General features: G+C 43.0%; 1 protein-coding gene across 2 annotated transcripts in view; it reads right to left on the bottom strand.

Annotated features, from left to right (window-relative positions):
• Positions 1-546: 546 nt before the first annotated feature.
• Positions 547-25,597, bottom strand: part of snx7 (sorting nexin 7) — a 99,062-nt gene continuing 74,011 nt past the window's right edge. For both annotated transcript variants that reach the window (XM_068036865.1, XM_068036864.1), the window contains exons 9-10: positions 16,394-16,546; positions 547-2,639 (exon numbers count right to left, since the gene is read on the bottom strand). In XM_068036865.1, the coding sequence (XP_067892966.1) occupies positions 2,559-2,639; positions 16,394-16,546 (234 nt within the window). In that variant the 3' untranslated portion in view covers positions 547-2,558. The remainder of the gene's footprint in view (positions 2,640-16,393; positions 16,547-25,597) is intronic.

The following is a 25,597-nucleotide window of genomic DNA, read 5'->3' as shown; positions in this document are numbered from 1 at the left end:
CCACTATAAATTGTCACTAGTATAGGTAGGTGGTAGGGAAATATAGGGACAGGTGGGGATGTGGTAGGAATATGGGATTAGTGTAGGATTAGTATAAATGGGTGGTTGATGGTCGGCACAGACTCGGTGGGCCGAAGGGCCTGTTTCAGTGCTGTATCTCTAATCTAATCTAATCTAATCAAAGAAGAATTCCAGGTGCAACAGGAAAAAAAAATTCAAAAGACATGCCATCTTAGTAATGATGATTGTAAAACCTAGTAAAGATTAGATATGATCCAATTCAACAGTCTTTTAATGGGGCTCCCTTTCTCCTTGACATATGATTTATTGTTCCTATGGCACATGGATTATAATACATCTGAAATTTAAAGATTTACATCAACTACAATTTTTACAAGACTATGGTGAAAGAGCAGGGGAGTGAGACTAATTGGAAACCCCTTTCAAAGAGCCAGTATAAGCACAATGGGCTAAATGGCCTCCTTCTGTGATGCAAGATTCTATGATTTATCATAGGAAAATAATTAAGAGTCACGGCAAGCTGGCTTGGTTGTTGTAGACCTTTATTTGCATTTACTATTTCTCCACATCATAAACCACATTCTCACTCAATGTCTAGATTCCTCAAATATGCATTTAACAGAATTCAATATTGTACATTAAGGTAAATCATTAAAGTACATTCAAATTGAGTCATGCATATTACTAATCAGGAGAGTGTTTTAACCCAAACCTAGTATTTGCATATCTATTTTTACTTGGAAGAAAACAAGTTTATAAATTACATATACTACCAATTTCACAATTCTATTTTAATAAAGAAGTTGCATTTACTGGTCACCCAACAAAATATCAAATCAGACATGGTTAGTTTAGACTTAATATTTTTGAAAAGTCCATTTACTTAATTTTAGCAAGCCTTTAAAAAAAACACAAATTTGAGAACAAAATTATTTTGTTCAAAAATGATTTGAAAACTTTTTTAAAAAATGGTTTATTTTCAGCAGTCAGCAATAAAAAATATGAAACCATTCTCTGCAATTCAAAAGGGCAGTGAATTTTTGGTGCTTATTTGGTCCAGTATGTCAGTTTAGTACATTTTGTTCTAGCCCACTATATTCCAAAATACTCAGAAATTACAGACCAAAATGTTTCACACATAGAGCTTGGTCAAAGAAATGCTGTATGTGGATGCACAATAAGTCCAAATTTCCATGATGCACTACATTGCAATATTCTTTAAAAGCTAGTACCATGTTTCTTTCGTCAATGGCTTATCCCCAAATAATGCAAGTTATTACCTTCAAAAAAGCACAAGCTGTCAAGGGAAAGAGTAAAAATAATAGGGATAATATACAACACAGTTTCCTTTAAGAATCCCAGGTTTTTAGTTTCTAAAAATATTTGCATAAAAGAAACCAACAGTTCAAAAAATTATATATTTGATAGATTACACTAATTGGGCTGTAGTTTTAGATGCAAGACAATGAGCTGCATTACTAATTAACCAGTTGAGTATACTGGCACATTAAAAGAAACTAGGGGTGGAATTGGTCTTTGGCATTAGCACAAATGGAAGTGAAGTCAATGGAAAATAAACTGGGCAGGTGCAAAACACTCATAGGAACATAAGCAATGGGAGGTGTATTGCCCCTCGAGCCTGCTCTGCCATTTAATAAGATCATGGCTGATCTTCAACCTCAACTGCACCATGTTCTTGCCTGATCCCCTTAGAGTCCTAAGATCTAGCTCAGCCTTGAATATACACATTGACTAAGCATCCACAGTCATCTGGGATAGAAAATTCCAAAGATCCACATTCATCCTCTGAGTGAAGAAATTCCTTATCTCAGTCATAAATGATTGACCCCTTATCCTGAGAATATGCTCCCGAGTTCAAGACTTTCCAGCGTGCTGTCAAATATTTAATGCCTGTTTTGCACTACTGCCGCAGCCTAATTTCACCCCAAATAAATTTCCATTTCAAAAAAAGTTGTGAAAATTAAGACCAATAAATCCAAGTAATAAAGAATAAACCTCAAAGCAAGAAAAAATTGTCCAGTCCCGTGGCACAATTTATTGGCATGTTACTGCACTGACGTGACAGCACACTGTTGGCACCCAAAACTTCCAACAGAATTCCTCAACTAGGGAAAAGATGGGAGAGAAAAAGAATAATTTTTAAAGATCTGTTTAGTATGACTGTAATTCTATTAAGACGCGATGTATTTAAGGCAGTTAAATTCATTTAAGAAAACATCCTTCTATTTTGTGGTAAATGATCGTTTCAGAAACAATTTGCATTGATAGTTGATTTTTGCAAAGGCATCAACGAGAATGACCTGAGGTTTAAACTGGATAATTTCATTGATATGCTTATTCTTTGGATTGTAGAATGTTAAGACATCAAAATAATTAGGGTAAATAAGGTTGTTCCATCAAAAGGTTAAAAAACATTAAACAGATCCAGTAATTTTCCTTAAGTACACATATACACATTATAGTCAGAGACAAGTAATACTTGTATGGAGCAGCTCAGCTAAATTCAGGATTTGTTTCTATGCGCTTTCTTTACCATTCTTGTCTGTTTTGATCTCAGTCTGTTGAGAAGCCAGGAAAGACTCCCATGTAGCTAGACACTAAAACACAAAAACATTTTTTAAAATTATAGCTCCATAAACAATATATATATATTTTGAGGCCAGAAACCCAAAACAAAAACAGCAAATGCTGCAAACAGGTTCATTAGGAACTGTGGAGAGATCAGATGAGATAATATTTCAAGTGTAATCCCTTTGTCATAACTGGCTAAGGGACTGCACCTGAAACATGAACTGACCCCATTCTCTCCACAGATGCTGACTGACCAGCAGAATATTACGCGAATAATCAGCCACCAGAATTATACTGTAGAACAAAAGCATTCAACATAGGAAAATGCTATTATGCTAAACCATTGTTATATGCCCATATACCAGTTGATTTCACAGGAGAAGTCAAAATAAACTGTAGCCCTCAAGTCAAGCAGGACATGAGGATGGGACATATAGACATAGTTCAGTTCCATTTTCAAATCATACATTCTGCCTTTATTTCTAAATTTAATTATACATTCCTAGGTCCACATATATAGATGCATTTAATGGGAAGCTACATAAGGTTGAGGGAGAAGGAGGATATGTTGACAGGGTGTGAAGTAAGGTGTGTGTGGGGGGGGGGGGGAGAAAAGAGCGCATGCACAGCATAAACACCAGCATAGACCTGCTGGGCCAAATGGCCTGTTTCTGTGCTGTAAAATTCTATGTAAGGATAGAAACTGCCACTGTAAAGTGGTAGTGCTATAATTTCACTCTTCCACTAGTGGTGGCACTATGCCACATCCACTTGAACTCTTCCTAAACTTCTCTTCCCTTCTCTCCACCTTTAACCTTTTAACCCCACTTCAGCCAACCATTTGGCCACCCTTCACGATCACACTTCCTGGCTCAGCCACCATATCTTTTGCATTCTGCTAAAGTGCTTTGGGAGACGTTTTTATGTTAAAGGAACTACATAAATGCAAGTTGGTATCGCATGGTTTATACAGCAGTTTAAGATGAAGAACCACAGCAAATAACGCACATTGAAGTAAACCAAGATCCTCTTTACTATGAACTTAGTTCCTCCTCCAGAACACTTATGATATGTTCAGTAAATTTCCCTATCTGTTTCAGGACTTTTATACTCACAGGTTTAAACTATTTAGTGACACAGAAAATTCACTTGTAAATAAAAGTTGAATGCAAGAAGAATTTCCCTATTCCCAATCAAACTTCAAACAATTGACTTATTAGTCATTAAAACTACTTTAACGATCTGGACAATTTAGCCAAAAGATTTCTCTAATAATGTGACAATTAAAATCTCAAAACAGTGGCATTTCAAACTACTCTGAAAACTATTTTCCATCACACTTTGTACATAAATTTAAAATCAGCATATTGCTCTTTATGTATTTATCAGCAAGAGTAGGGTGCATGTTCTTTGGAAATATAAATGTCAGATCATCTTAGTTTGATGGTATCTTGAATTCCAAACAAAGTTACTGTCATCAAAATATCATAGCTTAACCACAGTCACGTCTATCACAAGAAACTTGCTCGTTCTAATTTCTAAATCTTATTTTACTGCATATTTTTCATGACATATCTTCTAGAGGGCAACTGAATACATTTAAAAATCAGTGGCCTGCAGCTAACTGACGTTTGCTTAATATTTGTTCACACATTTGATCACTGCAATAATTGCTATAAGATTTCCAATGTTGGCTTGTTTGAAAAAAAAAATGGAATGCTGCACAGCCACATTGAATGTACTGAGCACAGCTGATTCCTCCAGATCTTTTGGAGTCTGTCCTAATTAAGCATTCAGCCCACAGCAGTGGAGGGAAGGATGGGGATTGAGGGGGTGGGGGTGCACCTGTAACTCTTCAGACTAACAGCAAATTAAAGGCAAGGTGTTTTTGTGAACATGAAATATTAAAGCGGAACATGCTAATTGTTGATGTCGTAATAACAGAACAGGAGCAGCCATGAACTTTCAACTTCATCATCACAGCTATAGAACTGCTGTTTCAGGAATTGGACAAGAGGGATGCCCCACTTGATAGGACAGAGCGCTTGTCCCACACGAAGGCAATGAAGTTTTTTTTTGAGAGGTTGTGGTGGAAAGGGTTAATCTGAAGGACCTGGCAGTGGATGAGGAAAAAAAGTTTGCCAGCCTGAGAAAATCTGCTAAGGTAAGGCTACCCAACATTTCCTAAACAAAGATGGGCAAAGTGTGCACAACACACATTTCCTCTCAATCTGCTACATCTCAACTGGCTGCATGCAATGAACTCAGGCTAACTTCACAGCTCTTTCACAATTTCATATACATGCTTACACTATAGCACACCAAACATTCTAGTTACAAATTAAAATTGCAACAGATATTGATATTGCCAAGTGTCAGCCATGGCACAGTGGTAGCACTTGCCTCGGAGTCATAATGGGGGGAGGGAATAGAACTACTCACCCAGCTCTGCACTGCATCTAAACATCATTTCAGAACAATCCAACGTAATAGTGCAAATTCAAGCCTTATTCTGTAACCTTGAAGCAAAGAACAATGCACTACTAAAGCTAGAAACAAGAACGTTCAAAACAATGGGAAAATAACTGAATAGCTTGAACAAAGCAGGAGACCAGCCCTATACCATTAATTGTAGAACAACTGAAATTGTGATCCTATGTGTGTGAGCTGTTACTTTATACCACACTTAAAGAATTATAATAGTACTATTGCCGTTCATGTCCTTTCATTGGTACATTTACTCATTTATATCCCCATTGCTTTTACTGTCTTCTAGTCAGAATGGTGACTCAGTCCAATCTGCAGCTTTTAATGTACTCGAGTTCATCGGTGCTTGAACTTCTGTAGAGCAGGATTAATCCTGCCTACCACTTCACGCATGCATAAAAAGGAGATCTGCTACCAGGCAACTGAGGTGATATTATTAACCAAGACTACAGAGTGAGTTTTAGCAAGGCAATCCAATTTGAAAATAAATACACACCCACATTAAAGTCTACTTAAGACTGACAATTATTGAGGAAAATAAATAAAAATTGAGGAGCAATTTCAACTTAATTTATTTTATCTGTAAATATTCTATATACAAGACTAGAGAGGGTAGGTATATGTCCCAGGAATGATACTCAGCAAATGCTGTACAATTAGCACCTTATTTTAAAGGTGCATATTCTGAAAAGTCAGCAACTGTAATCTCGCCACACATATTCTGGTAAAATTAGCTTGCGGTTTGAAAGAATATTTTGATGTATTTAAATTTCATAAAGGGGAACAGTGTTTATCCACTGTTGCAACAAACACAAAGTGAATTAAGTGCCTTTAATTCATCCAAGATGTACAAGACTATTGCTATACTAACTGATCAATTTAATATTTTCACACTCCCAGCAAATATTTAAATATTCTCTCAGGACTGCTGGTGCAGACCACTCCACCAATATCAGTTTTTCTCACTATGAAGCTCTCCGTCAATTCATAATGTATTATTTCCCTTCCATCATTGCCAGGAGATAAACAAGGGCAAGGTATTAAACTAATTCCGACACTCATCAGTCTTGTTTCCTTGTAAAGAGGGACCTTAGCACTCTCATCAGCCTATCAAGCCGATCAGTGTCAGCCACTTAGAGGTGAATTAAGATACAAAGTCTTTGCAGTCATCTTGTGTTTTTTTTGTCTGAAAAATCTTCACAAGTATCACTTATGAAAAATGCCACTGCCAAAGGCTACAACAGAACATCTAGCTTTTTGATTTTTTTTGTCAAAGTACTGGACCAGCAAACCTTCAGCCCACAGTAGAAAGTATTAAACAGCACTCAACAAAATAACACATTTTTCAATGAACTAGCAGATCTCGATTTTTGCACTGCATATATTGCCATTTGGTATGTGGAGTATACTGAAAGTAACATTCATGCCACAAACTGCCAGGCAATGATCATCTCAACATGAGAGATCTAACCACCATGACATTCAATGGCATTATCACTGAATATACCATTACATCTTGGGAGTCACCATTAATCAGGAACTTAACTGGACCAGCCACATAAATCCTGTGACTGCAAGAGTAGGTCAGAGGCTGGGAATTTTGCAGCGAGTAACTTCCCTCCTAACACCCCAAGCCTGCCAACATTCTACAAGGTGCAAGTCTATAGCATGATGGAATACTCTCCACTTGCCTGGATGAGTGCAGCTTCAAATGCTAAAGAAGCTCAACACCATTCAAGACAAAAGTAGCCCATTTGATAGGCACTCCATCCACCACCACCAGTGCACACTGCACTATCCACAAGATGCAATGCAGCAACTTGCCAAGCTTCCTTCAACAGCACCTTCCAAACTCGCGACCTCTACCGCCAAGAACCAGCATTGGAACAGCAGCAACTGCAAACTCCCCTTCAAGATACACACCATCCTGAATTGGAAACCAAACCTACCATCGCTGGGTCAAAATCTTGGAACTCCTGACCTAACAGCACTGTTGGTATACTTACACCAAATGAACTGCTGCAATTTAAGAAGGCAGCTCACCACCACCTTCTTGGGGGCAATTAGGGATGGGCAATAAATGCAGACCTGGTCAACAACGCCCACATCCAATGAACAATTTTTTTTTATATAAAAGAAGTTCCTTTACACATGGAAATCAAATTCAGCCATTCATTATATGAGCATTAACTATCAGCAAAATACAGTGTATATTTCATATTGGAAGACAGGGTTGTTTTTGTACATGCCCAGGAAGGACCACCTGGGTTCGTAAATGTAAATCCTGGGATAGGATGACTGAGTACATGATGTAGTCACAATGGCCATTCTTGTCCCTCTCAAGAATTGCTGTTTCTCCTCTAAATCTAGTACCAATGAAACCCCCACCTTGTTCACTTTTGCCACTGCAAGCAAAATAGCAACCGAAGCAAGATGGTTGCATGAAATGGATTTCAAAATTAACACTCTTGTATTGTAAAAAAAAAAGTCATACCTAAGCAGCAATGTGCAATTCAATAAAGGGATATGGGATTCAGGTAGAAACACTAAAATGAACACAGACTGGTTAGGCTAAATGACCTGCTTCCATGGTGTAACTCTAGGTATTGTTACTTAATGGAGAAATAAATGTATAAAGCAATGTACCAAATAAAACTATTAGCCAAAAAATTTTTTATAAGGGAGATAGGTTTAAGAAAAGCTTACTTCTACAGGCCAGGTCATCCGTAAGCAACAACACCTGTTTCAAACAGGCTACAGCACTGCCAATGAGGAAGCAGTAAGCCAGCCACAAGATCCAGTGGGGAAATTTACAGAAAACTTGGGATCTTAAATCTTGTGCTGCTTGCACACAATTTAATGACTAGCAATGAATGACGACAGCTTTGTAGAAATCACCCACACATGTAATATGAAGCATATGAAGAATCAAAACTTGGCACTTTATAATATATAGCCAGATAGCTTACTTTGCAGCACAGTGGCTCACAAAAGAAATAGCGTTAATTCCTGTTCCCAGGAATCAGCATTTTTAATTCAATACCAATTAAGATTTTGAGTCATTCCCTAATGAGTTATCAATTGATCCCAACAGTTACCACTGGAGAAAGAAACACAGGAAGACAGAAGAACTGCCCTCCTATAATTACCTGCATGCTCAGTGAAGAGGACATCCTCTACAATTAACTGAAAAACAGATCCTGAATGGGTGTTAGGGAGGCACATTCAAGTTTGCTGTATATCGATTCAACTAAATGCACGCCTTTCCTTCCCTTCACCAAGACTTACATTTGCAAGCACCATTATGCCTTAGATTTTATATTTAAAAATTGCGATTACATTGATGCATCATTTGCTTTGCTTAAAAAAGTACCTGCAGAATTACTTAAGTGCACAGAGCCAATTATGACTGCAGTTACAAGTCCACAATCTAACTTTAGGGTTCAGATGATATTAAAACCAAAAGAGCAAAGTTTTTTTTCTATTCATTCATGGGGTGTGGGCGTAACCGGCTAGGCCAGAATTTATTACCCATCCCTAATTGCCTTCGTGAAGGTGGTGGTGAGCTGCTGCTTTCAACCGCTGCAGTCCATGAGAGGTAGGTATACCCACAGTGCTGTTAGGAAGGGAGTTCCAGGATTTTGACCCAGCGACAGTGAAGGAACGGCGATATAGTGCCAAGTCAGGATGGTGTGTGACTTGGAGAGGAACTTGCAGGTGGTGGTGTCCCTATGTATTTGCTGCCCTTGCCCTTCTAGTTGGTAGAGGTCGTGGGTTTGGAAGGTGCTGTCGAAGGAGCCTTGGTGCGTTGCTGCAGTGCATCTTGTAGATGGTACACATTGCTGCCACTGTGCGTCGGTGGTGGAGGGAGTGAATGTTTGTGAATGTGGTGCCAATCAAGTGGGCTGCTTTGTCCTGGATGGTGTCGAGCTTCTTGATTGTTGTTGGAACTGCACCCATCCAGGCGAGTGGAGAGTATTCCATCACACTCCTGACTTGTGCCTTGTAGATGGTGGACAGGCTTTGGGGAGTCAGGAGGGGAGTTACGTGTCGCAGGATTCCTAGCCTCTGACCTGCTCTTGTAGCCACGGTATTTATATGGCTACTCCAGTTCAGTTTCTGGTCAACGGTAATCCCCAGGATGTTGATAGCGGGATTCAGCGATGGTAATGCCATTGAATGTCAAGGGGAGATGGTTAGATTCTCTCTTGTTGGAGATTGTCATTGCCTGGCACTTGTGTGGCACGAATGTTACTTGCCACTTATGAGCCCAAGCCTGTCCAGGTCTTGTTGCATTTCTATACGGACTGCTTCAGTATCTGAGGAGTCCCAAATGGTGAACATTGCACAATCAGCGAACATCCCCACTTCTGACCTTACGATGGAGGGAAGGTCATTGATGGAGCAGCTGAAGATGGTTGGGCCTAGGACACTACCCTGCAGTGATGTCCTGGAGCTGAGATGATTAACCAACAACCATCTTCCTTTGACTCCAACCAGTGTTTTCCCTGATTCCCATTGACTTCAGTTTTGCTAGGGCTCCTTGTTGCCATACTTGGTCAAATGCTGCCTTGATGTCAAGGGCAGTCACCATCACCTCACCTCGAGTTCAGCTCTTTTGTCCATGTTTGAACCAAAGCTGTAATGAGGTCAGGAGCTGAGTGGCCCTGGCGAAACCCAAACTGAGCGTCACTAAGCAGGTTATTGCTAAGCAAGTGCTGCTTGATAGCATTATGAATGACTTTACTGATGATTGAGAGTAGACTGATGAGTGGTAATTGGCTGGGTTGGACTTGTCCTGCTTTTTGTGTACAGGACATACCTGGGCAATTTTCCACATTGCTGGGTAGATGCCAGTAGTGTAGCTGTACTGGAACAGCTTGGCTCGGGGTGTGGCAAGTTCTGGAGCACATGTCTTCAGTACTATTGCCAGAATATTGTCAGGGCCCATAGCCTTTGCAGTATCCAGTGCCTTCAGTTGTTTCTTGGTATCACGCGGAGTGAATCAAATTGGTCAAGTCTGGCATCTGTGATGATGGGGACTTCAGGAGGAGGCCGAGAGGGATCATCAACTTGGCACTTCTGGCTGAAGATTGCTGCAAATGCTTCAGCCTTATCTTTCGCACTGATGTGCTGGGCTCCCCCCTCATTGAGAATGGGGATATTTGTGGAGCCACCGCCTCCAGTTAGTTGCTTAATTGTCCACCACCATTCACAGCAGGATGCGGCAGGACTGCAGAGCTTAGATCTGATCCGTTAGTTATGGGATCGCTTCGCTCTGCCTATCGCATGCTGCTTATGCAGTTTGGCACGCAAGTAGCCCTGCGTTGCAGCTTCACCAGGTTGACACCATTTTTAGGTATGCCTGGTGCTGCTCCTGGCATGCCCTCCTGCACTCTTAATTGAAGCAGGGTTGGTCTTCTGGCTTGATGTTAAGGATAGAGTGGGGAATATGCCAGGCCATGAGGTTACAGATTGTGCTCGAGTACAATTTTGCTGCTGCTGATGGCCCTTGGCGCCTCACGGATGCCCAGTTTTGCATTGCTAGATCTGTTTGAAATCTATCCCATTTAGCACGGTGGTAGCATGCCAGAAGCACCGCATAAAGAACAGCCAGGCGCTGTGCAAACAACTAGTGGCAACACCTATGCAGTCGTATTCAGCTGGCCTCCGATGCCGGAAACATCAGAGGAATGTATGACTGCATTGAGCGCGCTTTTGGGCCAAACATCAAGAAGAACACCCCCCCTCAAGTCTAAGTCAGGGGAAATGATCACTGACCAAGCAAGCAAATGGGTGGAACACAACAGAGAACTGTACTCCAGGGAAAATGATGTCACTGATACAGCCCTCAATGCAGTCCAGTCTCTGCCAGTCATGGATGAGCTGGACGAACAGCCAACAAAATCGGAGCTCAGTAATGCCATTGATTCTCTAGCCAGCGGAAAAGCCCCTGAAAAGGACAGCATTACCCCTGAAATAATCAAGTGTGCCAAGCCTGCTATACTCTCAGTACTCCATGAACTGCTTTGCTTGTGCTGGGATGAGGGAGCAGTACCACAGGACATGCGCAATGCCAATATCATCACCCTCTATAAGAACAAGGGTGACCGCAGTGACCACAACTACTGGGGAATCTTCCTGTTTAGTACAGTACGAAAGCTTTCGCTCGAGCCATTTTAAACAGACTCCAGAAGCTGGTCGAGTGTGTCTACCCTGAGGCACAGTGCGGCATTCGAGCAGAGAGATCCACCATTGACAGGCTGTTCTCCCTTTGCCAGCTGCAGGTGAAGTGCCACGAACAACGGATGCCCCTCTATGTTGCTTTCATTGATCTCACCAAAGCCTCTGACCTGGTCAGCAGACGTGGTCTCTTCAGATTACTAGCAAAGATCGGATGTCCACCAAAGCTACTAAGTATCATCACCTCGTTCTATGACAAATGAAAGGCACAATTCAGCATAGCAGTGCCTCATCAGACCCCTTTCCCATCCTGAGTGGTGCGAAACAGGGCTGTGTTCTCGCACCCACACTGTTTGGGATCTTCTGCTCACTGCTGCTCTCTCACGCGTTCAAGTCTTCAAAAGAAGGAATTTTCCTCCACACAAGATCAGATGGCAGGTTGTTCAACCTTGCCCGTCTTAGAGCGAAGACCAGAGTACAGAACGTCTTCATCAGGGAACTCCTCTTTGCTGACGATGCTGCATTAACATCCCACACAGAAGAGTGTCTGCAGAGACTCATCGACAGGATTGCGGCTGCCTGCAACAAATTTGGCCTAACCATCAGCCTCAAGAAAATGAACATCATGGGACAGGACGTCAGAAATGCTCCATCCATCAATATCGGCGACCACGGTCTGGAAGTGGTTCAAGAGTTCATCTAGGTTCAACTACCAGCAGTAACCTGTCTCTCGATGCAGAAATCAACAAGCGCATGGGAAAAGCCGCTGCTATGTCCAGACTGGCCAAGAGGGTGTGGGAAAATGGCACACTGACACGGAACACAAAAGTCCGAGTGTTTCAAGCCTGTGTCCTTAGAACCTTGGTCTATGACAGCAAGGCCTGGACAACGTATGTCAGCCAAGAGCGACATCTCAACGCATTCCATCTTCTCTCTCTCTGGAGAATCCTTGGCATCAGGTGGTAGGATTGTATCTCCAACGCAGAAGTCCTCGAGGCAGCCAACTTCCCCAGCATGTATGCCCCACTGAGCCAGCGGCGCTCGAGATGGCTTGGCCATGTGAGCCGCATGGAAGTTGGCAGGATCCCCAAGGACGTATTGTACAGCGAGCTCGGCACTGGTATCAGACCCACCGGCCGTACATGTCTCTGCTTTAAAGACATCTGCAAACCTAACATGAAGTCCTGTGACACTGACCACAAGTCGTGGAAGCCAGTTGCCAGCGATCGCCATAGCTGGCGGACAGCTATAAAGGTGGGGCTGAAGAGAGGTGAGTTGTAATGACTCAGCAGTTGTCAGGAAAAGAGACAGAAGTGTAAGGACAGAGCCAAATGTGTAACAGCCCCGACAACCAACTTCACCTGCAGCACCTGTAGAAGAGTATGTCACTCTAGAATTGGCCTTTATAGTCACTCCAGGCTCTGCTCCACAAACCACTGACCACTTCTAGGCGCTTAGCCATTGTCTCTCGAGGCAAGGAAGCCAAAAAGGAATGGAAAGGAAAAAAAAAGGAGTGCCACATCATGATGGAGGGTACCCTCAATGTGAATGGGACTTCGTCTCCACAAGGACTGTGCGGTCATTCCTACCAATACCGTTATGGACAGATGCATCTGCGGCAGGCAAATTGGTGATGACGAGGTCAAGTATGTTTTTCCCTCACCACCTGCCACAGACCCAGTCTAGCAGCTATGTCCTTTAGGACTCAGCCAGCTTGCTCAGTGCTACTGAGCCACTCTTGGTGATGGACATTGAAGTCCCCCACCCAGAGTACATTCTGTGCCCTTGCCACCCTCAGTGCTTCCTCCAAGTGGTGATCAACATGGAGGAATACCGATTCATCAGCTGAGGGAGGGCAGTAGGTGGTAATCAGCAGGAGGTTTCCTTGCCCATGTTTGACCTGATGCTATGAGACTTCATCATGTTGAGGACTCCTAGGTCAACTCCCTCCCAACTGTATATTAAAGGCCTGTTCAGGTCAGGGAAGAAAAACCAGACCCGAACCAGACAGAACCACATCAGACCCAAGCCCGATCGGCCAGAGTTCCTCCATTTTTTCCCAAGCCCGACCCAACCACCGGAATGTTCACTTTACCTACCTTCCGATTCCGAATCAGTTTCTTTTTAAACAACCTTTCAAGTCCAATAATACTGTCGGTGTCCGACCCAGACCCGGCCCAACCCTGACCCTGAACCGGCCCAACCCGAGCCGAACCCGGAACAGCGACCCGACCCGAACCCGACGCATGTCGTCGGGTAGCAGGCCTTGACTGTACACCACTGTGCCGCCACCTCTGCTGGGCCTGTCCTTCTGGTGGGACAGGTCATACCCGGGGATGGCGATGGCAGTGTCTGGGACATTGTAAGGTATGATTCTGTGAGTATGATTATGTCAGGCTGTTGCTTGACTAGTCTGTGGGACAGCTCTCCCAACTTTGGCACAAGCCTCCAGATGTTAGTAAGGAGGACTTTGCAGCGTCGTCAGGGCTGGGTTTGCTGTTGTCGTTTCCAGTGCCGAGGTTGGTGCTGGTTGGTCCTTCTGGCTTCATTCTGTTTTATTGACTTTGTAGCAGTTAGATACAACCGAGTGGCTTGCTAGACCATTTCAGAGGGCATGTAAGAGTCAACTACAATGCTGTGGGTCTGGAGTCACATATAGGCCAGGCCAGGTAAGGACAGCAGATTTCCTTCCTTAAAGGACATTTGTGAACCAGATGGGTTGTTACAACAATCGACAATGGTTTCATGGCCATTATTAGACTAGCTTTTAATTCCAGATGGGATTTGAACCCATGCCCCCAGAATAATATAAAAGCAAAATACTGCAGATGCTGGAAATCTGAAACAAAAACAAGAAATGCTGGAGTCACTCAGCAGGTCTGGCAGCATCTGTGGAAAGAGAAGCAGAGTTAACGTTTCGGGTCAGTGACCCTTCTTCGGAACTGACAAATATTCGAAAAGTCACAGATTATAAACAAGTGAGGTGGGGGTGTGGCAAGAGATAACAAAGGAGAAGGTGCAGATTGGACCAGGCCACATAGCTGACCAAAAGGTCACGGAGCAAAGGCAAACAATATGTTAACGGTGTGTTGAAAGACAAAGCATTAGTACAGATTAGGTGTGAATACACTGAATATTGAACAGCAGCAAGTGCAAACCTGAAGAAAAACAACCTGAAAAAAACAGTGGGTAAGCAAACTGAACAAACGAAGATGAAATGAAATAAATGCAAAAAAAGATTGTAAAAAATGTAAAAAGGAATGTAAAAAAAAAGAAAAAATAACCAAAAATGAAAGTAAAATGGGGGGCTGTCATGCTCTGAAATTATTGAACTCAGTGTTCAGTCCGGCAGGCTGTAGTGTGCCTAATCGGTAGATGTGATGCTGTTCCTCGAGCTTGCGTTGATGTTCACTGGAACACTGCAGCAATCCCAGGACAGAGATGTGAGCATGAGAGCAGGGGGGAGTGTTGAAATGGCAAGCAACCGGAAGCTCAGGGTCCTGCTTGCGGACTGAGCGGAGATGTTCCGCAAAGCGGTCACCCAGTCTGCGCTTGGTCTCCCCAATGTAGAGGAGACCACACTGTGAGCAGCGAATACAGTATACTATATTGAAAGAAGTACAAGTAAATCGCTGCTTCACCTGAAAGGAGTGTTTGGGGCCTGGGATAGTGAGGAGAGAGGAGGTAAATGGGCAGGTATTACACCTCCTGCGATTGCAGGGGAAGGTGCCCTGGGATGGGGACGAGGTGGTGGGGGTAATGGAGGAGTGGACCAGGGTGTCGCGGAGGGAACGATCCCTTCGGAATGCTGACAGGGGAAGGGAGGGGAAGATGCGACTGGTAGTGGCATCACGCTGGAGGTGGCGAAAATGGCGGAGGATGATCCTTTGGATATGGAGGCTGGTGGGATGAAAAGTGAGGACAAGGGGAACCCTGTCACGGTTCTGGGAGGGAGGGGAAGGGGTGAGGGTAGAGGTGCGGGGAATGGGTCGGACACGGTTGAGGGCCCTGTCAACCACAGTGGGGGGAAATCCTCGGTTGAGGAAAAAGGTCATATCAGAAGCACCGTCATGGAAGGTAGCATCATCAGAGCAGATGCGTCGGAGACGGAGAAACTGGGAGAATGGAATGGAGTCCTTACAGGAGGTAGGGTGTGAAGAAGTGTAGTCGAGGTAGCTGTGGGAGTCGGTGGGCTTATAATGGATATTGGTAGACAACCTATCCCCAGAGATGGAGACAGAGAAGTCGAGGAAGGGAAGGGAAGTGTCAGAGATGGACCATGTAAAGGTGAGAGAAGGGTGGAAATTGGAAGCAAAGTTGATAAAGTTTTCTAGTTCGGGGCGGGAGCAGGAAACGGCACCGATACAGTCATCAATGTACCGGAAAAAGAGTTGGGGGAGGGGGCCCGAGTAGGACTGGAACAAAGAATGCTCGACATATCCCACAAAAAGACAGGCATAACTAGGACCCATGCGGGTACCCATAGCGACACCTTTTACTTGAAGGAAGTGCATGGAGTTGAAGGAGAAGTTGTTCAATGTGAGAACAAATTTCCCCCAGAATAATACCCTGGGTCACTAGTCCAGAGACAATGCCACTACCTCCCCCTGTTAACAGGATACAAACAGTACCATAATATTGAGTCTACCCCTAGTATCTTATTTTGTTTTATTTCACATTTCTCATGGCCGAGATTTGATTCACAACAAAGCAGATTTTAAATTTGTTTATTTACATAACACATATGATGAGCTTTTTCATTCTACGTATTACTGCTGATGGTGCCTTTATTAGGTCAAAAGCAGAAATGCAGCTCTGGAGGAAAAGCAGGAAGAAATTCGGAAGCAAGATTAGAAACGTCAAGTACAAGAAGTAATTTTAAAGCATTTGCCTAATTCAACGTTTGCAAGTAGTTTTATCTGGAAGACCATACACACACATACTAAATAATGTTAGCTATCCATCATTTATTTCCAACAACCAACTCCAGCACACTTAAAAGAGTAAAAATGTGTTTTTTGGGCATTTTATGTTCCAGGAGCTCTTTATTAACAAACTGTAAATTTACCCATTCGAGGAGAAAATCAATTTGAATTTGAAAGTTTCTTACCTTTTCGAAATAATGAATATTATTTTCAGCCGTGTTTTGGAAAGCGGATTGCAAGTCATTCCGCATGTTGATAGACCACCTGTTCCAGTCCGCTTTCAAATTGCTACTGGCACATTCTAATTTATCCTCAAGTCGTCCAATATCTGCCTGAAGCTAAAATAAAGTTATTCACATTAATCTTCAAGTATACATAGAACATTAAGCTGATTTTACACAATACTAAACCAAAAAAACAGGAACAGGGAAATGTTTACGAATGGGCACGTGATGAGCAGAATTGAATCCTTCCGATAAGAACTGTTTGTGAAGGTTTGAAAAAGGTTGAAAATTACACTTTAAATAATTACATAATACATAGTGCTACAAAAATGTACAGAACTAGGCAAAAACCCAATACATATATCCACAAGCATCAGCTGCCTATAAGGCATTGTATCGTGTGTCTACAATATATTACCCAGAAAAGGATCAAAAGAATCACCTATTAAGGACATCTAGTGATCAATACAGAATTTAATAAAATCTCAAACATTGATACATTAGTCTTTATGACCATACACAGATGCAACAGTTGTAGTAAAATGAAAACGGCACCTTCGTTATTGTAGCCTGACAGAAGGCTACAATTAAATCAGCTGAGCAAAATCAATGAAAATCTTCACATAACTAAGCAGCCTCAAGACAAGAAAGCATTTTGGCATGTTTACAACATATTAGTATACTTAATGTGCATACAAAATTAATTTTTACCCTACCGCTAAATATTTTTTCAATGTTTTTATTGGAAACATTCAAAACGTCACAAGTTCCAGTTTTAAAGCATAATCCCTTTTCCCAGCAGCAAAAATCAAAATATTCCAAGATTTCACTTTTATTTCCTCCAATTTGTTCTGCCAAGATTCTTAGCAAAATCAAAGTCAGATTAATTGGAATCGATTTCTAAATTTTATCCCATCTGTTGACCTTTTACTTTTCTCAGATCAGAATGCCAAAGTTCTACCAAAACCTCCATGCTTCTCCCACTGATGCAAATTACTACCAGACTGAAAGGTTTTACATAGAAACATAAATATGCTTCTTCAATTCCATCATTAATTTTACCTTTCTGTAAAGACCTCCTCCTTATGAACATCTGGTGGCTTGTGCCAAAGTTGGGAGAGCTGTCCCCCAGACCAGTCAAGCAACAGCCTGACACAGTCATACTCACAGAATCATACCTTGCAGACAATGTCCCAGACACCATCATCCCTAGGCATGTCCTGTCCCACCAGAGGTGGCGGCACAGTGGTATATAGTTGGGAGCAGTTGCCCTGGGAGTCCTCAACATTGACTCTGGACCCAATTAAACAGGTCAACATGGGAAACCTCCTGCTGATTACCACCTACCCCCACCACCACACCCCACCCCTTCCCCAGTTGATGAATCAGTGCTGAACACCAATTGGAAGAAGCACAGAGGGTAGCAAGAGCACAAAATGTACTCTGGGTGGGGGACTTCAATGCCCATCACCAAGAATGGCTCAGTAGCACCATTACTGGCCGAATCCTAAAGGACATAGTTGCTAGACTGGGTCTGTGTCAGGTGGTGCGGGAACCAACTGGAGGGAAAAACTGACTTGATCTCGTCCTTACCAATCTACTTGTCGCAGATGCATCTGTCCATGACAGTACTGGAAGGAGTAACCAGTGCACAGTCCTTGTGGAGACAAAGTCCCATCTTCACGGAGGAAACCCACCCCATTGTGTTGTGTGGCACTACCACCATGCTAAATGGGATAGATTTCGAACAGATCTGGCAACTCAAAACTGGGCACCCATGAGGCACCATGAGCCATCAGCAGCAGCAGAATTGTATTCAACCACAATCTGTAACCTCATGGCCCGTCGTATCCCCCACTCGACCAATACTATCAAACCGGGGGACCAATGCTGATTCAATTAAGAGTGCAGTAGGGCATGCCAGGAGCAGCACCAGGCATACCTAAAAATGAGATGTCAGCCTGCTGAAGCTACAACATAGGACTACTTGCACGCCAAACAGCGGAAGCAGTATGCAACAGACAGGGCTAAGTGATCCCACAACCAACGGATCAGATCCAAGCTTTGCAGTCCTGTCACATCCAGTCGTGAATGGTGGTGGACAATTAAACAACAGACAGGAAGAGGATGCCCCAAAATATCCTCATTCTCAACGATGGGGAAGCCCAGCACATCAGTGCAAAAGACAAGGCTGAAGCATTTGCATTCATCTTCAGGCAGAAGTGCCATGTGGATGATCCATCTCGGCCTCCTCCTGAGGTCCCCAGCATCGCAGATGCCAGTCTTCAGCCAATCAAATTCACTCCATGTGATATCAAGAAACGGCTGAAGACACTGGATACTGTAAAGGCTATGGGCCCTGACAACAGTCCGGCTACAGTACTGAAGACCTGTGCTCCAGAACTAGCCACTCCCCTAGCCACAAAGCTGGCATCTACCCAGCAATGTGGAAAATTGCCCAGGTGTGTGCAGTGCACAAAATGTAGGACAAATTCACCCCGGCCAATTACCGCCCCATCAGTCTGGTCCCGATCATCAGCAAAGTGATGGAAGGGGTTGTCGATAGTGCTATCAAGCGGCACTTGCTCAACAATAACCTGCTCACTAACGCTCAGTTTGGGTTCCACCAGGGCCACTCAGTTCCTGACCTCATTACAGCCTTGTTCTAAACATGGACAAAAGAGCTGAACTCCAGAGGTGGGATGAGAGTGACTGCCCTTGACATCAAGGCAGCATTTAACAGAGTATGGCACCAAGGAGCCTTAGCAAAACTGGAGTCAATGGGAATCGGGGTAACTTTCCATTGGTTGGAGTTATATTTAGCACTAAGGAAGATGGTTGCAGTTGTTGGAGGTCAAACATCTCAGTCCCAGGACATCACTGCAGGAGTTCCTCAGGGTAGTGTCCTAGGTCCAACCATCTTCAGCTGCTTCATCAATGACCTTCCCTCCGTCATAAAGTCCGAAGTGGGGAAGCTCGCTGATGATTGCACAATGTTCAGCACCATTCGCGACTCCTCAGATACTGAAGCAGCCCATGTCCAGATGCAGCAAGGCTGGACAACATCCAGACTTGGGCTGATAAGTGGCAAGTAACATTCGCACCACACAAGTGCCAGGCAATGAACATCTCAAACAAAAGAGAATCTAACCATCTCCGGTTGACATTCAATGGCATTACCATCGCTGAATCCCCCATTATCACCATTGACTAGAAACTGAACTGGACCAGCCACATAAATGCTGTGGCTACAAGAGCAGGTCAGAGGCTGGGAATTCTGCAGCGAGTAACTCATCTCCTATCTTCCCAATGCCTGTCCATCATCTACAAGGCACAAGTCAGGAGTGTGAGGGTATACTCTCCACTTGCCTGGATGGGTGCAGCTCCAACAATACTCAAGAAGCTTGACACCATCCAGGACAACGCAGTCTACTTGATTGGCACCCCATTCACAACCTTCAACATTCACTCCCTCCACCGATGCACAGTGGCAGCAGTGTGCACCATCTACAAGATGCAATGCAGCAACTCACCAAGACTCCTTCAACAGCACCTTCCAAACCTGTGACCTCCACCACCTCGAAGGACAAGGGCAGCAGATGCATGGGACACCACCACCTGCAAGTTTCCCTCCAAGTCACACACCATCCCGACTTGGAACTATATCGCCATTCCTTCACTGTCGCTGGGTCAAAATCCTGGAACTCCCTTCCCAACAGCACTGTTGATGTACCTACACCCAAAGGACTGCAGCGGTTCAGGTAGGCAGCTAACCACCACCTTCTCAAAGGCAATTAGGGATGGGCAATAAATACAGGCATGGTCAGCGACGCCCACATCCCAGAAACAAATGTAAAAAAAACCTACGAGCGAGCAATTAAAAACAGATGACTTTCCCTTGTTCCAGGATACACAAAAATCTAATTTTAGTGGTCAGTTCTTGGTGCAACATTAGGGTGGTCCCTTTTAGTACTATGAAGACAGCCGTTTGATGTAGCATGTATGCTTTTATTAAGTATTACCGTCTTGAATTTCTGTAAGGAGCCCAAGTGCTTTGCGACAACAGTGATCCAGATGCAAGTCCTCAGAAACTTTACTTTCCAGTTTAAGCATAAAATTGATAAACTTTTATATTGACATTGATCAAATAAAAAAAAATTACATCTACTTTCCACAGGCCTGGTCTGTCTTATTCTAATTGAAATTCAGTCAATACAATACGAAGCTCTCTCCCATTTTGCTTCACTATCACACCTGACATGGCATGGAAGAGATCCTCGATGGTCTAATCATGGTAATTCTGCTTTGAGTATGTGCCGCATGCCATATTGGTTAGATGGCCTCTCAAACAAGTGCCAAGCCCATTGTCAATGCAAACTGTGGGGGCTTGGATGGCCGGGGTGGGGGGCGGGGGTGCGTGACTAATTCAGGCTCTGCATCATAACTAGTGCCATGGATGCTGAGACCAGTTTTTCCAGGTGAATAGCAGGTAAACCAGATGTTTGAGTCTCGTGCGTCTCCTTCATGTAAACTATATGCATGACTTGTGGACATGGCCTCTTATATAGCAGAGCATTGGAAGCTTACAGGACTACAGAAGGTGTGATTTTGCTAAAAGGTTAAACCGAGGGGCCAAATCACAAAATACATGGCACCAATTGACTAATATGGCACATTTAGCCCATATTAAGTTTTTCAGGCATATTTATCTCAAGAGTAGCTCACATCACTGACTTCCTCATTTTATTAATGAATAGGATCAGCACTGGGATACACACATGCTTGTACCCATTATACATTTCACCTAAGCAGCTCCCAGTGTGAACAAAGACCTAAAATGGCCGGTCTCATGGGAATAGAAATGGACATTTCAACCCACGAGACTGATCATCCACAAGCAGTCTTAGACTCTGATTTGTATTAGAATTAAACTGCAAGTACTAAAAATGTGAAATTAGAAAAAATTCTAGAAGTGCACAGATCAGTCAGCATGAAAGGTGAAGACAGGATTTCCATCAGCCACAACATCCACCCAACTAACTCCTACCACTTATTATATGATCCCAAGCCTAAGTGCATTGTTTTTGTCATACAGAAAGGACTCCCTTTTGAATTCATGGCTGACAGTTTCATTGAAACTTTTACAAAATATGTGAAGATAAGAAGCTTCTTGCATAAATTGGCACAGATGCCGGATGGCAATTGTGTTCATAACAAATGAGGGAGGGCATTTACCACCTAATCTCGTTTCTGTTCTGGCCACTGCCATTTTAATTGGGGTACTGAAATGGGAAGCCCAGCCACCTGCTGGAACAGGCACGTGCCTCATTAGCACATGAACACTGTATCCTTGTATGACATTAAGAACCTGATGCAATTTTGAAATATCAATGGGTGGAGCATGCACAGCAAACACCCGTTGGTACTTGGTATTAAGCAACCGAACCACTGATCCTCAAAGGGCTGCAGCAGGCCACAAAAAAAGTTTTAAAAAGCTTGTAAAATGATTTTTATGGAGTCAGATGCAGTACAAAACACTGGCAGCTGAAGGATTATGCATAGTTCCATAGCTGGGACCTGAATATCCATTGTGGCATTCAGGAAGGACAGGAAGCTGGGAAAAAACTGTCAGGTAGCTCTGTTAATTAAAGAGGGCATTAGCACTGTAGTGAGGTGACCTTAGTTCTAAAGATCAAGATGTAGAATCAGTTTGGGTGGAACTAGGAAACAGCAAGGGACAGAAAACATCAGTGGGACCTGTTTATAGGTCAAACAGCAGTGGTAATATAAATCGCAGTATAAATCAGGAAATTAGAGGTACATGTAACAAGGGTAGAAACACAGAAAAACAGGAGCATGAGTAGGCCATTCGGCCCTTCGAGTCTGCACCGCCATTCAATATGATCATGGCTGATAATCCAAACTCAGTACCCTGTTCCCGCTTTCTCCTCGTATCCCTTTAGCCCTAAGAACTATATCGAACCCTTTCTTGAATATGGTAATCATGGGGGATTTCAATCTACGAACTCTTGGAAGCAACGGAAACTATGAAGGTATGAGGGGCAAATTGGCTATGGTGGATTGGAAACCTACGTTAAAAGGTATGAGGGCAGACAGGCAATGGCTAATATTTAAAGAACAACCACACAGTTTACAACAAAAATACATTCCTTTAATGCACAAAAACCCAAGGAAAGAGTTCCAACCGTGGCTAACAAAATAAATTAAGAACCGTATTAGATCAAAGGAAGAGGCATATGAAGTTGCCAAAAAAAAAGGTAAGCCTGAGGATTGGGAGCATTTTAGAATTCTGCAAAGGACCAAGAAAAAAGATTAAGGGAAAATAGAATATGAATAAACTATAGAGAAATAAAAACAGATTGTAAAAGCTTCTATAGGTATGTAAAAAGGAAAAGATTAGCAAAACAAATGTGGGTCCATTACAAATGGAGTCAGAATTTATAATGGGGGGAAAAAAAGGAAATGGCAGAGAAACTAAACAAATACTTCAGCCGTAATTTTACGCCACCCCAGCGGGTCGGATGGTGGCGTGGGGGCGGCGTAAAATTGAGCAGCAGGATCCAGGAGGCCTACCTGCCCCGCTTCCTCCACCAGACAAGTTTACGGCAGTCAGGCGGGGGGTGTGGGTGGGGGGGAGATGGCCCGCCCGCTCGAGGGCAATCAAGACCCTTAAGTGGCCACTTTGGTAGGAAAACCAGAAGGAGAGTATTTCTTAAATGGTAAGAGGCTGGGAAGTGTTGAACTTCAGGGGAACTTGGGTGTCCTTGTTCATGAGTCACTGAAAGCTAACATGCAGGTACAGCAAGCAATTAAGGTTGCGAATGGTATATTGGCCTTTATTACAAGAGGATTTGAGTATAGGAGTAAATATGTCTTACTGCAATTATGTAGAGCCTTGGTAAGACTATACCTGGAGTATTGCGTATAGTTTTGGTCTCCTTACCCAAGGAAAGATATATTTGCCATAGAGGGAGTGCAATGAAGGTTCACCAAACTAATTCCTAGGATGGAGGGTTTGCCCTATGAGGAAAGATTAAACAGACTGGGTCCTCATTCTCTGGGAGTTTAGAAAAATGAGAGGTGATCTCATTCAAACATACAAAATTCTTACAGGGTTTGACAGGGTAGGTGCACGAAGGATGCTTCCCCTGGCTGGGAGTCTAGAATCAGGGGACAGTCTCAGAATAAGGGGCAGGCCATTTAGGACTGAGATTAGGAGGAATTTCTTCACTCAGAGGGTGATGAATCTTTGAAATTCTCTGCCCCAGAGGGCTGTGGAGGCTCAGTCGTTTAGTATGTTCAAGACTGAGATCGAAAGATTTCTACATATTAAAATCAAAGGATACGGGGATAGTGCAGGAAAATGGTGTTGAAGTAGATCAGCCATGATCTCACTGAATGGCAGAGTGGGCTCAAAGGGCTGAATGGCCTACTCCTGCTCCTAATTCTTATGTTCTTACACTTCAAAAGTAAATTGGATGTAAAGCACTTTGGGACGTTCTGAGGTCGTGAAAGGCGTTAGAACACCCCAAAGTGCTTTACAGCCAATTTATTTTTGAAGTGTAAGAACATAAGAAATAGGTCGTGAAAGGCATTATATAAATACAATTCTTTAATGTAATATTCACCAAAGTTCCTTTAACAGGACCTTCCAAACCTGCGACCTCTACCAAACAGAAGGATAAGGCAGCAGACGCATGGGCACACCACTACCTGCAAGTTCCCCTCCAAGTCACTCACCATCCTGACTTGGAATTATATTGCCACTCCTTCACTGTCGCTGGGTCAAAATCCCGGAACTCCCTCCCTTACAGCACTACAGGTGTACCACTACAATGTGGTTCAAGGTAGTGGCTCACTGTCACCTACTCCCGGCCAATTAGGGATGGACAATAAATGAATGCTGGCCTTGCCAGTGATGTTCACATCCCATGAACGAATTTAAAAAATGAAAATGTTTCACGTCTCTGACCACTTCCATTAGGCAAGCTACAAGCTCACTCTGCTGCCTCCCACCGAACAGAAGTGGGCACATGAATATCTACCCCATGATCTCGTAAAAAAGTCCATTCACATGAATGGGATCAGATAACAGAGCTAATCATGTAATACATCTTAATATAGGCTAACTATATTCAAATACACAATATATGGAATTAAAATATGCACAGATGCACAGTAGAGGGGTGGTGTGGCACAATAATATATTGGAACAACAAGCTAGACAATCTGCATATATTTAGCTACTGTCATTCCATCCTATGGGGATACAGAACACAAGGCATATTCTTTCCCACAGGAACAGGAAAAATCTGAGAGCAGTCACCTTTGTTTGTTTCCCAACATTTAATGAAAGCAGCACCTGGCAGAGAGACCCACCTCTGTAACTTGCATGGTATTTGGCAGCAGACCTGCTTTTTTTTTTTAAAAAGGACAGTTATTAAAGATGCAGCCCCCTATTTTAAAAACAATGTGCTATAATTTTATGTTGTAATGGATTGTTATTTTTTTTTTTTAAGTACTTAGTAACAGTATTAGACTGTTTCTATACCTGGCAGGGCAAATTCCATTACAATATTTGGAATTTTGGTTAGAGTGCCATCTATTGATGATCTGTAATATTGTATACTAGTATTCTGGCAAAACTGTCAATCAGAAAACACCCAACACCCGTATACCTTATTACATACATTTAACTTGAAAAAAGACTTGTAGTTATAGTGACTTTGATGATCACAGGATGTCCCTCACTGCTTTACAGCCAATTAAGTACTTTTGAAGTGTAGTCGCCATTGTAATGTAGGAAACACAGCAGCCAATTTGCACAGAGCAAGCTCCCACAAACAGCAATGTGGTAATGACCAGATAATCTGTTTTGCGATGTGGCTTGAGGAATAAACGTTGGCTACGACACCAGGGACAGCTCTCCTCTCATATAGTGTATAGGATCTTTGATGTCCATCTGAGGGACAGACAGGTTTCACGTTCTATCCAAAAAATTGCACCTGACAGCGCAGCGCTCTCTTTCAGTACTGCACTGGAGTGTCAACCTTGATTTTTGTGCTCAAGCCCTGGAGTGACAGTTGAACCCACAACCTTCTAAATTAAGGGGCGAGAGTGCTACCAACTGAGTCATGAAGGACA

This window comes from Heterodontus francisci, chromosome 8 (genome assembly GCF_036365525.1).
Source record: "Heterodontus francisci isolate sHetFra1 chromosome 8, sHetFra1.hap1, whole genome shotgun sequence".
Lineage (NCBI taxonomy): Eukaryota > Metazoa > Chordata > Chondrichthyes > Heterodontiformes > Heterodontidae > Heterodontus > Heterodontus francisci.
Note: the sequence above shows the minus strand (reverse complement) of the source record. Positions and strands in the feature narration are given on the sequence as shown.